The 17,340-nt window shown below is 42.6% G+C and overlaps 1 protein-coding gene across 1 annotated transcript in view; it reads left to right on the top strand.

Annotated features, from left to right (window-relative positions):
* The window catches only part of astn1 (astrotactin 1), a gene marked incomplete at both ends in the record, with an annotated part of 673,839 nt that overhangs the window by 201,487 nt on the left and 455,012 nt on the right, over positions 1–17,340 (top strand). Inside the window, one exon of the mRNA XM_080725574.1 lies at positions 3,781–3,948. Within this exon, the coding sequence (XP_080581700.1) occupies positions 3,781–3,948 (168 nt within the window). The remainder of the gene's footprint in view (positions 1–3,780; positions 3,949–17,340) is intronic.

Here is a 17,340-nt window from a genome sequence, read left to right as displayed (position 1 = left end):
AACCAAAGGTATCAGTGGACAGTCGAAAGCTTACTCTACTTAGTGGACGTGGTCTGAAATAATCCACCGGATGCAGACTCCATTTCTTCTACTTTTTCCACTAGGGCGAAACAGTTTTTGTTATTTTAGGACCAGGCGATAGATTTGGGATGTAGACGAGCATAGCGTTAGGGAGAACTCCACTAACGCTCTGGACCAGAGCTAGGTCCTAGGCTGCTGGAATATTGCCATTTTGGATGCAACGAATGAAGATCTACTGTATGCACCATGTGTCTCTGGTATCTCTTATAACAACCAATCAGAGCATGCTCTGTGGTTGAGCGAATCACTATGCACGATGAACAAAGCACGCCCAGAGTCGGTCGATGCAGCTTGCTTCACCACGGATTTAGCATTTAGACAAAGAGGCAATCGTAATCATTATTTGCAAATGTGTCAGAGCATTCCGTACGATCGTTGCCCCTCAGTTTGGCCTTGTGCCCCTCCAACCAATAGCATGACCTGAGGCCACACTGGCCTTAATGCCCCAGCTGACTGTACCACTTTCTCCTCTGTCTTGTCAATATGTAGACAGTAGACACTAGTGTCTCTTTCTTGTCATGTAGACACCAGTGTTTTTTGTTAAAATTCTGAAATCCTTCTAAAATCCCCCGAGTCCCCATCTTTAAACCAATCGAGTGACTTTGATTGGTGCAGGGCTGAGCATGGATCAGATTGTAAATACCATCATTTATCTATTTCACTGCAGATTAGGTTATCATCCCTAACCCTTAAATTCAACAAATTCTTTCAATGGACCAAAATCGTGTTTTATTTGATGGTCTTCCTGCCCTGGCATTTGGCCTTTGTGCCCTCAAAAAATGGACAACACCAAAGGCCAAGTTACCTCGCCCCTAAAATGACGAAAGTCCAGGCCTCCGTACGATCATTAAAAAAGTTGTGCAAAGCACGAGCAGTCTCCATAGCAGCCATGTTATGTGATCGATACATTTCGTGGCATTTGTATTTGGCAAATCTGTGCTCTTCTTATCCGTATACCCAATTAGAGAATATAAAATGATGAAAGTCCCTAAATAATAAACACTCCACTCCTGCTGTTGATATTTAACAGTTGATTGAACCTCATCATCCTAACAAGCTCGCCACAGAATATCCAACTGGAAGAAAAGGAGAAACTGTCTTCCCCACAGTGCAGTTAGCGTCTCGCTGCAGGGCAGTCAGCCTTACGCCCTAGCTGTTTATCATTCATAAACATTGTTAAAATATATCTGGCGCTTTGAATATATTTGTAACTGTCAGACTCCACACTTGGCTGTGCAGACATGCTCCAATAAAAAACACAAAACAAATTAGTATTTTCTTCATCTAGCAGCAGGTCCTCGGCACTCATTAATTTTCAACAGTAGCATTTGCTTCGTTTCAATTGTTTTTAATCCTCTGGGTGAAAGTATTTTGTCCGCCTACTACGCACTGAAAAAGCCACAGAACATGTGGCCAGATGTGAACTGCATTATACCATAACTGATTTTGGTCTCCTAAAATCTGTATCTCTCTCTGAATGGCCCACCTTTGCTTTTGTCTCAAAGGTTGAGAAACACTAATAAGAAAACAACAAACAAAAAAAAAAAAATATACTTGTGTGATAACGGCTTATTTTTTATTTTTTTTTAACCTCATTTAAAAGTATATCTTCTCTTGCACACTCCAGCTCAGCGGCCCGTGTCATTTTGATGCAGGGCAGAACACTGGACACCCAAATCACTTTAATCTCACCTTAAGACCGCCATAACAATAGTTAATATGCCTCATACTTATATCTGTAGAACAGCACACAACTGGCAGAGCAATGCTGTAGCAATCTGAATGATTCATGGTTTGCGTTCAATCCAGACTGTGTTGTAATTGGTATTGTAGCATTGATTAAAAACTACCGCCCTCAGACGCTTGTCTGTTTGTGGAATATGCTGACCTGTGCCCATTGCCCATTCCCACAAACTGTGTTTTAATTAACCGCTCCTGCTGTTTCAGTGTTGCGTTTCGTCCCGGGTGTTTGTTGAGGTCGGCACTAATATTGCCACTGTGAAACTCTACGGTAGTTTTCATCTGTGGCCATTTCCAGAAGGTCGTTTTGCATCGCTCCTAGTAGGAAGCTTTGAGGTTTAATGCAGTTCCATCCACAGATGGTGCAAGAAAAGCCAGTCCATTTACAATATTTATATTCTATATGATATCAATACCAGAAATGTGCCAATGCAGCTGCCGGCGTAGGAGTATGTTTAATGGGGTTCATATCAGGCTTGAATTTGAACAAAGACCAAGAAATTAAAACAATTTAAGACAAGAACATATCGTCATTGTCGGGCAGAAACCTTGTATCTCCAAGTTTCAAATTTGTGCGTTCTTTCGCAAAGTAAAGCCCTGCTTCATCATGCAAGGCCGTCGCAAAAAAGTAGTGAAAACAGCAGATCTACAAGCACACAACGCCTCGCGATGCGAGGCATTGTGTGCTTGTAGATCAGCTGTTTTCACTAGTTTAAATCATTTTTAAAAATGATAAATACAAAACATTTTAAAAATGATAAATACAAAACAAACGGTTTTGGACATACAAGGTTTCCACCCGACAACAATGATATTCTACATTATATGATAGACATTATTAGTTGAGCCACATGAAGCGAGTGTCTGTTGTGTTGAAGCTGTTTGTTAGTCAGTGTACCAGTGTATGTCAGTCTGTCTGCAAACACACCAAACAGATGGTGTCGAAAATTATGCTCACCTCTAGGTTTTTAAGTGATTGTTAAGTGAAAGTCATACGGATGTCCCATTTCAAAACTTCACACATCCTGCCATTGGCAAGACAGTAGATTTTCAGGGGATTTGTAGAACAGTAAGCTTGTAGATCAGCTTTTTTTGCTATTTTATGAACTTCTCTGACAGGTTTAAATTTGCCTATGAAGGTGGATTCTGCTTTTCAATGGGAATGGAGTGGTTTCTTTACATTTGCAAGTTTCTGCCAAAATACGCTTCATTCTCCATGAAGATTAGAAAGGAAAAACAGGGAAAGAAACTTGTGGAAAAAAATGCATTTGCAGGAAATCTTCAGGAAAAGAGCAGTAAATACTAAAGAGTTCAAACAGTACATCTGTAGATGCAATAATATTAACTAGACTTAATATTTGTCCTAGTCCCTATCAGTGCATACGAGCGGAGTGGAGCGCGAGCGGTGCGGGGAACGGAGCGAGCCGTTTTTTAGTTGAGTGTGAGCGAGCGACTTTTATAATGTGTCTGAGCGCCGACACTCCTCCGCTCCGAGCCGATCCTGTTGGGGCCGCGCGCCGCATGTTTCCAACATAACAGTGGCGAGTGGACAGCTCCAAGTCTCCATCAAAGCCAAGGCTCACGTTAGCGCAGCCATTTGTGTTGGGAACACACTGGCAAAGGAGAAGGTGTTTCGGACATGGTAGCAAACTATTTTTTTGACTCTGATTGACGGCCCTGAGCGGAGCGAGCACGGAGCGAGCGCGGAGCGAGAGATGCGAAAATCAAGTTGAGCGGCGGAGCGGCGGGGAGCGGAGGCCGGTGGCCGACCAGAGCGACGAGCGAGTGGGACAAGAGCCCTCTGGAGCGCGGATCAGCTTTTGTCATCGCTCCACTCCGCTCGTGTGCTCTGGTCCCTATTATCAGCAGTGAATCAGTGCGGCATGTATCACTAATTGACATGCAGTATTGATACTTTTACTTAAGTAAAACATTTGAGTATGTTTCCTCTCTCCACAGGCTCCAGGTTCATCCTGCTCCAGGGCAGCCAGCTGGATGCGTCAGACTGGCTGAACCCGGCCCAGGTGCTGCTGTACTACCAGCAGAACGCCAGCGGACCCTGGCTCAACGAGCTGTGTGGACGACGCCTGTTGGACCCCTGTGAGCACCAGTGCGATCCCGAGACAGGTATAGGCCTAAACCATCTTCTTCTTTTTTTCTTCCTTTTTTCAGATTCCATTCAACAGTAATTAACCCCATTTAGACGAGGATAGAATCATAATATAATGCCTTCTAAATCTTTACAGTTTTCTGAGCAACTACTGTGTACTGTATATCAGGGTTCTTCAATGTTTTCAGGCCAAGGACCCCTTAGTTGAGAGAGAGATGAAGCAGGGACCCCCACAACCTGTTAATAGACTCCATTATAGTTTCATCGTTTGACAGCACAATCATCAGTTTATTTTGGATTTGTGTCAATTTGTGTTTTCAGATATTTAACCACTTGAACCAATACTTGACCTTTCTGCTCTCTGTTTCCCCTCTACACCAAAGCTCTTTGCCGAGAATAGCTGATTTACAAGCTCAGAATTTTGGGAGCTTGTAGATCTGCTATTTTTGTCTTAAGTTCTCTGAATATGGAGGCTAGGGTTCAAGTAGTTAATAAAAAAGGAGAAAAAATAAATTTCTATCATACAAAGTTTTGGAGGACCCCCTAGTAACTCTGAGGACCCCCTGTTGAAGACCCCTGCTGTATCATCTCTGTCGGGTGGCCATTGCATTGAAACATTGCCTTTGGCAGATTAGGTCTGGCCCCGCTCAGTTCTTCAAATATGTGACTCAGCGTGGCTGAGGGGCAGTCATTTCGCAAGCCAGGGTTTTTCACTACAGCTAATATGACGTTTTTTTTTTCTCTCTAAAATGTAATAAAGCCACAACAGCATCTCATAATATCCAGGCTACATTTCACTTAAACGCCAGAGCTTAACTCTGCATGTAAATAAGACTTTTTTTTTAAATTAATGTGAAGAGAAACCGAACATTTTGTGTTGGTCCTCCCGAATTAGCCTAGAATGCTACCCAATGGTTAGCCACTGTGTAACTTACCCACTCTTTGTTGTCAAAATACGGAAATATCGGGACTCCTTACGTTGTGAGCTTGTAGACCGGCTATTATCACTTATTCATTGTACGGCAGTTCTGTTAAGTATAGGCTATTATGGAAGTGGGAGATTGCTTATGTCCTTTATATTTGCTTCATGTGTGGCCTGCTGGATCACAGAATGCCATTGCATTTAGCTGGTGGAAGCTAACGGTGTCAGTGCTAATGGATGGGTATTGCATTTGACACTGGACCGATCACTCTTAATTTGACTGTCCATTAATGGCATATTAATGACAGATAGCTTTCGGGGCTTTCACCCAGCTGCTCTGGATACGAATTTCAGCTAAATGACAAAAAAAAAAGGTTTTATACCGCCATTTTGACCAGATTGTATAGGGTCACACATTTGAGTATTAACGTTGTGCTGGGCCGCAATGCTGTGACCTGACCAGATTTTATGGGTCACACTTTTTAGTATAACACCCGGGGCTGAAAAGGGAATGTGTCACCGAAATCTACATTTATTGTAAATTGAAAACATAGTGACCAAATGTAACTCTTTCATTTTCACTTTATGTACTTTACTTTGTTTAGTCTCTCTCTCTCTCTCTCTCTCTCTCTCTCTCTCTCTCTCTCTCTCTCTCTAGGTCTACTGTTCTATGTTTGCATAGCCTACTTTTATTTTTGCAAATATTAAAGTTGCCACATTTTTCCAGATATTCTACACACATAACCACATTATAACCATATACCGTAAGATCAGACACATGTTAAACGTGCACGTCACAAATGTTATTAGGACTCATTTTATATTCCCCGGGACCCATCTTAACACCTTCTAAGCCAAGGGGAGCCCCTTAATGTTAAAACCGTACTATATCGCACATCCCCCCAGGGACTCTCAGCCACGTCGTACATTCCCGGACTTTGTCTTTAAAACCGGAATAAAAGCTTTTGATCCGAAAATCGGCGATCGTCTAACCTTCCCTAGTCACCACTCGTGCACTGATAGCTCATGCAGACCGTGCATGAAGCAGAGGTGACGTCAGCGCCTCTCCTTCTCCAAGGCACCTTCCACCCATCCGTTTACTGTCTACACACTCGAGCTCCTCCTGCAGCCATGCTTGGGGCTATGCTAGCGAAACTTTTCAGTTCTGTTCTTCAGTCACACATGGACTATTTGCGGGGACATTTACGTGAAAGGATCGCGCACGCGAAACGCACGGGGACATCGACGATCGGCCAAAACCCCCATTCTATCCCAACGGAAATCGAGAAAATCATGGTGAGTTACTGGCCTGGGGGGAAAAAAAAAAGAAAAAACAGCGGCGCTGTTCAAGATGGAGGGGCTGCGGGGTCATGTTTATAAACATAATATTATGTCTCAGATCACAATACAATAATAGAAATGTCACGGCTAATCTACCAACCACCATTCTATTTCGGACGTCAAGGTGTTAAAGGACCTCAGGTCCTGGGACCCATTACATTGAAAACCTCATGTACAGTAGCAACATCAATAGCAACATCTACATGACATTTAAATATTTCTTTAAAAAGGAAGAACGAAGAGATATTATTGAAAAAAAGTATTGACAGTTGACCCCAAGATTCACAGTACATCTACTCTTCTGTACTGTACTGCAGGGACGTGCAGGGGCTGAAATATCTAGAAGGGCCTTTTGGTGAAAATAGTGAAAATAGCGCGGATAAAATGGCAGGGGCTCAAGCCCCCTTTGATGTCACACTCATGTTTCCATAAACTTATTCGAATATAGGAAGCGAATTATGAGAAATGCGCATTAAGACAAAGCAAATTTTGCCTGTTTCCATTAGCGGGTCATTCGAATTAGTGTAGCGCTCCCTACCTTCTTGCCCCCACCGTTGTGCTTAGGGTCCTTGGGAAACGCCAGGTCGCAGAAGAGCGACACAAACAAACAACACATAAACAGAGACTGAACGTGATACTGAGACAGTTTGTTATAAGTTTAGCTTGAAAAAATCTTCGTTTTAAGTTCTGTCGGAGGTTGTCTTTGCACAACAGTCTGTAAAGAGCTACAGCTGAGCTGGCACGTTGTGAAAACGGGTGGAATTTACACACAGAGTTCAGACGGTTTGTTTTGTGGGCTCATGCTAATACAATGGACCAGAACGTCATCATTTATTCGCATGTATTGGCTGACCCGTTTCCAGTCACTAATGCGCATTTAGTCTATTCGATAAAGCCTCACAATCCACCTCCTCCAAGCGGATAAACGTTTTTGCGGATAATGAAAGTTTATTCGAATTTTTAAGTGTTTCCATAAAAAGATTTTTGCGCAAAACGCTTAATGCGCATTAACAGGCTTTATGGAAACGCAACTTATGTGTGCGCGTGCCTGCTGTACTGTATATTGCAGGGCTGCTAAGGACTCCCTAATTACTGCAGCCTCCAAACCCCAACCCTGCTTCTCTTTGAAATGAGGTCCATGTACAGTATGTGCCACTACTAGGCTTTATGTTTTATTCAAGACGCACAGTCCACATTCAAAATCCAAGTGATGAGAAACCGTGTGCTGATAAAACAGAATGGTAGACGACTTCTTTTTGTTTTTGTTGTTTAACAAGGCTTCCATGGCTCTCTCCCTCCCTCTCTCTCTCTCTCTCTCTCTCTCTCTCTCTCTCTCTCTCTCTCTCTCTCTCTCTCTCTCCCTCCCTCTCTCTCTATCTCTCTCTCTCTCTCTCTCTCTCTCTCTCTCTCTCCCTCCCTCTCCCTCCCTCCCTCCCTCCCTCTCCCTCCCTCCCTCTCTCTCTCTCTCTCTCTCTCTCTCTTTCTCTCTCTCTCTCTCTCTCTCTCTCTTTCGCTCCCAGTGTGTTCATCTTGCTCTAACCACCCTCTGTATTCTGTATGAAGAAAGGGAGGCTTATGTAAAACGGAATACTATAATACCATGTGCTCCGCACACTAACTTCATTAAATCTGAGAGCGCAAAACATGACCCTAATGGACCCCTTAATGGACCACTCTGAGAGTTAAACTACACTAGTAAGACGCCTCAGGGCGACATGCATTAATTAGTCAGACCAAGCAGGGCCTTGGTGAGTTAGAGCCTGGGTTTGATGCCTGGGGATCTCCATATATGGGCATAAGGGGGTACCCTAAAAGGGCATCATCTGGGATGTCCATACTGTATAATTATGGACATTTTGTTTATTTTATTCTTTATTAACTCTTACAGTGCCTATCCCGAACAAGTTCGGCTTTATTTCAATCCAATACAATATTTTATTTGCTATTTTACTTACCCCGAGCTGCTTGGAGCAACGTGGGTGGTCCTTGCTCGTCCAGCGCTAGCCAACAAGAGACGCTAGATGGTCCGACGATTTATTCCATTGAAAATGGTTTAAAATAAAGTTTAGAGCCCCCCCAAAAAACCTCAATATATACTGTCGGCGGCGCGACGTATGCCAGGGTGCCTATCCCGAACTAGTTCGGGATATTTAATAAAATGAATTATTTAATCGGAGGCCTCAACGAAGCCCCGGTCTAAATTTCCATCCATGGCCGGGACTTAGACTCTGCCATCCACGGGCCGTAGTCGCGCTAACGGCCGTATCGCGCCGCCCACTCCAATGATAAATCACATCTTTAGACAGGATTTTCTCCGGATTGTGTTCCCAGACCCAAAGAAAAAGTTTTTTGCGACTGAAATAGCTTTAGATCGGGCTTCTAAATGGGTTAGCATTTTGGCTACGTGTCAGCTAGCTTCCTCCCCTCGTCACCCATAGCATTGGCTGGAGTGAAATCCCAAGGCACTTGGGACAGTGTCGACGGAAGCTAGAGCGAAGGTCTATGGAGACATTTCTGGCACTCTAGCGCCCCTTGTGGCCGGTGGCACTGTATGAGTTAATATATATCCATATACATATATGTACTTATTGTTAACGTTTTCGGGGACGGTATAGGGTGTAAATCAGAGTAAAGCCGGCACTTGGGCCAGTTAGGGCCTGGGATTGATGATCATGCATCTCCATATATGGGCATAAAAGGAATTGTGTTTCTGGGAATGCCCATATATGGACTTTTTATTTTATGTTATCCTTTATTAATAATAATATGTATCCATATACATACAATACATTTTATGCCCATACGATCCCTATCTGAACCAGCCACACATATGGGCAATGTCTTGGCCATCTGGCCAGTGATCGATGACATGCAGGGATCTTCATATATGGGCATAAAGGGGATTCTGGGGAATGCCCATATATGGATTTTTACATAGGTGATGTCACCTGTGATATCACATGTGATGTCACTGTGCTGGGCCTGATCAAGAACAATGACGAGACGGACTACAGGAGAGAAATAGACAATCTGGCTCAGTGGTGCGAGAAGAATAACCTATCCCTGAATGTTGACAAGACCAAAGAGCTGGTCATTGACTTCAGGATGAAGGGTCAAAAGGAGAAGCTAGACCCCATCATTATCAACGGATCGGTGGTGGAGAGAGTTGACAGCTTCAAGTTCTTAGGAGTCCACATCTCTGATGATCTCAGGTGGAACGTGCACACTGAGCATGTTGTAAAGACGGCCCAACAACGCCTCTATCACCTCAGGCAGCTAAAGAAATTTGGCATGGGAACAAGGATTCTGAGGACTTTCTACAGGAGCACTGTGGAGAGTGTTCTGACCGGTAGTTTCACTGCCTGGTTTGGGAGCTGTTCTGCTCTCAATCGCTCTGCAATGGAGCGGGTGGTGCGGACAGCACAGAAGATCTGTGGGTGTGAGCTCCCCTCCATCCAGAGCCTCTACAACAGCCGGTGTGTTGCCAAAGCCAGGAGGATCATCAAGGACCCATTCCATCCGAACCATGGAAAGTTTGTGGAGTCGCGGTCCCATCGGAACGGGACAAAATACCAAAGCCTTGTGGGCAAGACTGAAAGAACACAAAAAACTTTCTTTTATCAAGCAATAAGACTCTTGAACAAATAGTGCTATGAGATACAAATGTGATGTTTTTAATTTAGGAGTTACAATTTAAGATAGTCTTTGTTACTTTTTAAACTTAAAAGCAACCTTTTAGCTAACTTTTAATATTTTCATTATGTGATGATGTTTTTATATATATATATAGACAATTTATATTATTTTTATATTATTTTTATACTAATGATGAACTGCAAGTCTGAGGAGCACTGTCAAATGAATTTCACCCTTTTATATTTTTAAGGTGTGACAATAAAGTATTTCTGATTCTGATTCTGATTCTGACAAGGGAACCAACCCATAGACTGTAAAAATGTGTACTGACTGACTGACTGACTGACTGACTGACTGACTGACACAGACAGACAGACGGAGACAAGCTGCAACATTTCTCATGGTAAACTGCGACCTTCGGTCGCAATGAAATAAAGAGTGAGGAAAAAAAACTGAACAGTCATTTGGCGTTAATTCGCTGTGTTACATTGTAGACATGAATTATAATCGCGACTGTGGTGTAATTATTCTGAACCTGTCAGTTTTGTTTCTCTTCGGTTTTTGTTTTGTTTGTTGTTTCCCCCAAAAAATATTTGTTCTTTGTAGCTGACCTTGTTCAACCTCGCCGGTCTACGATGCTATCTGTTTTCCCCATTTGATCCGTTTTACATTTAATGATCCGAGGTCACATTGTCATAATTTATTGCTAAATATGTGACTTGTTTCTCAGTCGGGCTGTTGATTTTATGTGGCCCACCGTTCAAGTCATTGTTGTCACCTACACTGCATTCATTCAACCGTGTGACCATTCAGACTTTTGCCTCCATAGAGTTTGAATACATCTAGAACAGGGGTCTTCAACGTTTTCAGGCCAAGGACCCCTTAGTTGAGAGATAGAGATGAAGCAGGGACCCCCACAACCTTTTCATAGATTTCATATACAGTAGTTTCATTGTTTGACCGCACAATCATTAGTGTATTTTGGATTCATGTCAATTTGTGTTTTCAGATATTTAATCACTTGAACCGTCAATACTTAATAAACTTGACTTCATTCTGTACTTAATATGGTCTTTTTTCCCTCTACACCACACCTCTTTGCCGATAATAGATGATCTACAAGCTCACAACGCCTTGCAGCGCGAGGCGTTGTAAGCTTGTAGATCTGCTATGTTTGGCTAAAGTTCTCAGAATATGGACGCTAGGGTTCAAGTGGTTCATATCAAAAAGGAGAAAAAAGTCTCTATCACACAAAGATGTGGTCCCCCCCTGTAGTAACTCAGCAGGACCCCCAAGGGTTCCTGGACACCCTGTTGAAGACCCATGATCAACAAAAGTTGCTCTAAAGCATACCCAGAGGAACCCCTACTTCCTGCATGGATTGGCTCCAACATTGGGGCCAATAGAGCAGGCGCAATATCTGAATGCCCATATATTACCCACTAATATCTCAATCATAGATTCATAACCTTTATCTTTAAAAACACTAGAACTGTGCATAAATGAAGCTCTCAGATGTACTCTCACCGGCCAGTCTATGTGTAAATCAATATTTGAGCTCCTCTGTGACCTCGTGAACTGTAATGTTCAGCACCATGGACAGCATCAGGGTCAGTGAGCCAAACGGAGAGAAATAAGGCAACAAAATGCAGAGATAATCAAAGACAAATAATTCATAAGTCTAAGTATATACTGGAAGATATGTAACGAATGGTGTTACTCGTCTGAACGTGAATAGCTGTTGTTGTTTATGGTGCAAGCAATAAAGCAAGCTGGAGCTTACATCTTTAAGGTCGAGTAAATTATTAACTTATAACATATAACTTATATCTAGTAGACGCAGAACTCGCAGAGTTGTTCTCAAGCATGTGCTAACACCATATTCAGTCAGCTGGCAGTGTTGCCAGATTTTCCGAGAGAAACAAGCAACCAGGTAGCCCACATTATAAGCATATAAACGAGACTTGATATGAATTTGAATGCATTTAATCCAACAATAGGCATTAAAACCCATCAAGGATCAAGACCGGCATCAAGTCAGACAGCCATTTAGACATCAGTTCCATCATCATCATGGGGGTCCTTGGATAACTTTTAACCTAGTTTCAAAACACAGAGAAACCTCTCAGATCTGAAATATAACCTTATCACCTCTGAGAATGCCACAAACAATGTGTTCAGTTTTGTGAGAGCTGACAAGTATAACTTGTGTCCTTATTTTCACCTTCTCAAGCTCTAGGAAAACTTTGGCTGTTTGGCAGTGGGCCTTGAACAGGGTGATTATTTTTGTCGTAGAGTGGGGCAAACTTTCCCATCGTAGTGGAGTCGTTGAGATGTGAGAAGAGCGATTCCCCTCGCGGGTGACAAGGTCACCTGACAGCATCCACGACAAAAGGCCATGAAACAAGTATTTCCCAGACATAGGCTGTGGAATAGATTGTAACCGCACAACAGCGTCACTGGAAAAACATTGTCATGTTCAACTAGAATGGTGTATACAGACATTCAGTGGTGGCCGAGGCGAGCTGTGTTGTAAATAACACAACAAAAAATACTATTTGCAGTCCGCTGGCACTCACTGGAAGTGCTTTGGAACTCTAAATCTTTTCTTTTCTTTTCTTTTCTTTTCTTTTCTTTTCTTAAAATGTATCACAAGCAAAGCCAGCACTGAAAACAAGCTGCAGTATGCACATAATGCTGTAATTAACATGTATAGAACATGTGATATCTATCATCTCAATGACAGTTAACCTTAACCAACTTAAAAATAATAATAATAATAATAATAATGGTGTGGATAAATGGCTTTAGATGACCTAAGGTTTAAAATGCAGTATGGTAAGTTCTGTAAGCTACACAGTGTGTAAATCAATAATTGACCTTCGTCAGCGTCAGGGTCAGAGAGCAGAAGAGAGAGAGAGATCTATAAGGTACATTTTTCACTGTTGGGATTTTACTGAAAATGTTTTCACTAAAATGTGGGGAGGGGGGGAGAGTGCAGCTAGGCTAAAGGCAGTGCGTAAAACATATTTATTTTCCTGATATGACTTCTCTGTGCGTGCACACCTTAAGTATAGGCCTACGTCTTGGGGTTGTGTCTGTGTCAGGTGCCCTTTGTGGATTAATCCTTTTGAAGTTTTTTTTTCTCCGCACACATCCACTGTAGATATATATTCCCAGTGGGCAGAGGTCCTGGGTTTATTTTTTTGTAAAGCCATGGCTGGGGTCTTATCTTCAAAGCATGCATAGACTACCTGTCCCGCATTGCTGCCTTTGTTGTCTATGATGGTCCTGATGCCATTCCACATGTTCCTGGTGCTGGAGTCATGGCATTGTGATTGAACTTTCAGCCCTGCCTTCGTTTCTGATGCCGTTTCGACGGCATTCCGTGGCACACACACTGTACCTACATTTCTTGTATTCATCGGTATCCAGGGCCTCCCGAGGTATAAGCCACAGTCCCTGCTTCTGATTAATAAGTGACTGTACAGTTATCCTTGGCTCAACATTATCATTGCACTTATGGTTTGCAGTGATCAATTCCATGTAGGCATCCATATTATTATCCACTGATACCCAAGGAACATGCCAGTGTCTGTGACATGACAGAACGGGCTCAAGCTTTGTTTTTACTTGACTCTTTCCACATGAACCCTAGCGTCCCTATTTCCAGGCATCTCATAATAGATAAGTGGACATTCGGAGAAAATATCAGGATCGTAAGATCACAGAGTGTTGCGTTGTGTTGTGCGTTGGCTATTTTTGCGAAGAGATTAAAAGGGAAGAGGAGGGAAGAAGTATAGACCGCTGGTGGACCACTGGCAACGAGTTACAGTATATAGAGAGAGCAACATTGTATTTTATTTATTTATAAGGCCTTTGTGATGAACTTCCTTTGTACCTATCCTCGTTTGTTGAACCAAAAGTCACTGGACATTCAACTCGTTCACAGGTATACAGAACATTAGATATACCTGTCCATGTATGAACAGTGAGCAAGGAAAGACTGCCTTCATGTATTATGCTCCATACAAGTGGGATAAACTTCAGGTCTCTCTGAAACTGGTTCGATTGGTCTCAATAGAGACATTTAAAATGCTTCTTGAGGGCACACTACATAGTGACTGTACATGCTCTGTGTAACAACTATACATATATTCATTTTATTTATTGCATCTGCAACGTTATACTATGATTCGATTGCCTATTGTGTTATTGTGTTATTTTTCATTGCTTGTATTGTGTCTTATATGCTGTCATCAGGGTGTCCTTGAAAAAGAGAGCTTCAGCTATAGATCGTTACTGTCGATGCGGAAACCTCTTTTCAGATGTTTTTTGTTGTTGTTTTAAGTCGATTCGTTTTTTGTTGTTTTTAGTAGATTAACGCCCTACTTGATCATACTACATCGTCACATAAAAGCATCAAAAGTAGCAGATCTGTACACTTGGAATGCGGTGCGTTTTGTAGGGCTTGTAGATCGTCTACCTTTGCTATTTTTTAATTTGAATCCTGAAAAGTCCAATTTTTTTTCCACCCGACAGAGACGATATAAGATTGAAGTGGTTCAGCACAGCCTTTTTCACAGCCTCAACGCGAGGCAGCTTGCTATTTTCACAATTTCTGCATAATAATTGGCCAATGTTTAATTTGCCATTTTAGAGGTATTAAAAAGACAAAATTGTAAAAAAGTGATAAATTGTCACTTTAGAAATGTGCAGATACCCCTACACTAAAACTTTGTGTTGGGTTGTTTACTGTTGTGAGTGAGAAAACAATGTTGCACATTAAGTTAATCATCTGGGGACCCCCCAACATAATCACCACAGGTTGATAACCACTGCATTAGGCCACTGCACCAACCCCCACGTGTTAATTTTTAACTCTGAGAGTATACAAAGGGAACCAAAATGAATTTGTCAGGGTTAATTCGGTTGCATTTGTACACTCTCAGTGTTACAGACCCACACACCCCACATTGAGAGCTTATGCAATAATGAGCGCCACCAGTTCTTTCTAATTACAGCTATAGGACACGGCTTCATGTTTAAGGACACTTGGCTGAGGCAGGTTCATCCTTGTTTGCATCTATTATTCAGCAGTGTAGCTGTAGCTCTCCCCTGGGCCAACGAGAGACTTCTAAGACCTTTAAATGAATCAAAAAGTGGGAGCGCCGGGACTTGTGCTTGCTTTTCTTTTGAATTGAATACATAATTTGCAAGCCCGCCCCATGTCCCTCGCTCCTACCCTAGCCTGCCCTGCCCGACCCAGTTCTTAAAATGAAATATAGACCAGAATTGGAGAATGCATGCACAGGCCGCTTGCATAATTGCGTTCCTTTTTATTTTTATGTGCTACATTCTTAATGAAGCTCAGTACATGGGCATTTTGTAACGCAAACCTGTGCATGTGTCTGTGTACAGTACACAAGGGCCTCTTCAGTGAGCAGAACAGTGTGCGCACGACACGTGTGTGCGTGCGTGCGTGCGTGCGTGCGTAGGTGCGTGCGTGCGTACGTGCGGAAATGACAGTATGCCGGGGGTTGCGAGGAGATTGCAGTGATGCCTATATAGCTTCAATCCGATCACTTTTTGTGCTTGTGGAGATAGTGGTGAGAACTGAGATGGGCTGCAACGATACCTGTGGCGCTCGTTCAAGAAAAAGAGATTGCGATATGTTTTTCCTCCACGGATTAAAGTTCTCAGTCTCAGACTGATTTCAGTCATTTTCCTTAGATTCATTCCACAGAAGTCAGCGTGTCTTCCAAGGAAGCGTGTTGCGCAGCGGAAATAGCCTATATTTATTTTTCGTTATTATTTTAAGATTAGAGCATGAATGAAGTGGTCAAACTAGCAATATGTTCAGAAGATGTCCTTTCGGTGCTGTTTCACAAATCACACATTAGGTTTTCAGTCGTGACATTTTATTTTGAGTTAATCCATGTGCCTCCCACAGAGTGCCAGTGCAATTATGCTCTTATTTACAGGCTTTTCTGTCACCACTCGATTGCTCTGTGTGTAATAGGAGTTCGCTGGTCGCTTATTTATGGTCACTTATGAGGCAAAGAGCAGACGTCGTCGTGTCTCTCTCTGGTCTCAACATTCTGCCTTAACACATTGGATGCCCACGTGATCTCTGACGTCTTATTTGCTGGTGCCCATGGCAACGCGTCATTTTACCTACCGGCGAGAGTACTGGCGAGAAAAGTAATCCGAGTAAATGTAATCCGAGTATGTCCTGTTTATTTCGCGAAAATCTTTTCTTTCAGTCAGGACCGTTTTTTATCATTTCTAAGCCACAGTGTTTGTGTTACGGCAGGTAGAAGAGGCTGCCGTTTTGAGAAAAAAATGAAAAAAATAAGAGAATCCGGAGAAAACAGCACTTTTGTGCAGCCGGTAAACAGGAAGTCAACGAGCCACACAGCACGTCCGGGTGACGTAATTGCGCGCTGCATGTTGGGAAATGGAGTTGTTTCATCACCGCGGTAGCCAAGTGCAGTAGCTACAGTACAGTATAGTTTACTGTACAACGCGTCAAACGCGTCGTTGGGCACTCGTAAAGATCAAAGAGATTGACGCGTAGACACCACGTGGGCACCCGATGTGTTAAGAATGGATTAATGACTGCATAATGGATCATTCTGAGGAGATCGCTTAGATCAGTGGTTCTCAAAGTGAGGTCCAGGGACCCTCAGGGATCCTTGAGGGTGTTTCAAGGATTTCCCACCTACAGATGTGCCATTTAAAAACCTTACACGTCCTGCCATTGACAAGATTTGCAGAAAATGTAGATTGTAGATCAGCTATTTGTGCTATTTTCTGCATAAATAAGCTCTGTTCTCCATAATAATTAGAAAAGCAAAAAAAGAAAGAGCAGTGCATACTGAAGAGTTGAAATTTCACATCTGTAAGTCATTGATTGTTAGGAACCAACTCTGAGTGTACAGTAGTACAAATGGAACATTTTGGGGCTCCTAATGCAGACCAAACTGGGGGTCTGTGAAAAAAAAAAAAAAAATGGTAGTGAAACCACTGAGATGAGCTGAATAATGTTGCACACAAGTGCCTTCAGGAAAACATACGCTTCCGCTGCAGTCGTAGGCTGCCAAACCAACACCTCAGAAAGTCTCTTCATTATAGCAAAGTGTGCCTGCTCTTCCAGCTAGGTTACAAGGCCGACTATTTTAGGCCGCTCATCTTAGCGTGCAGCTGTCTCCATGTGCTACTGTAAATACAAACAACACACTGCACAGCTCTAGTGTTTTCCAAGGTGACAACAACAAGGAACACACAGTGATAACAGTCAGGTGTTAAGCTACCGCATAAGGCCAAGTGCAATTAAAAATATGTAACACCTCTTAGGTGCAAAATAAGTTTTAGCCAAGTGTTATGTGACCTTGAGGCTTATTGAAACAGCAATTAAAACATGATGGGGCGATTAGCATAGTTAAATCTAAATGAAACACTCCATCTGCTGTCATGCCGCCACCGGTCCAGCCACATTAAGTTTAAG

This window comes from Nannobrachium achirus (genome assembly GCF_963921795.1).
Source record: "Nannobrachium achirus genome assembly, chromosome: 5".
Classification (NCBI taxonomy): Eukaryota; Metazoa; Chordata; class Actinopteri; order Myctophiformes; family Myctophidae; genus Nannobrachium; species Nannobrachium achirus.
The sequence above is the reverse complement of the archived record's forward strand: the minus strand, read 5'-3'. Positions and strand labels throughout refer to the sequence as shown.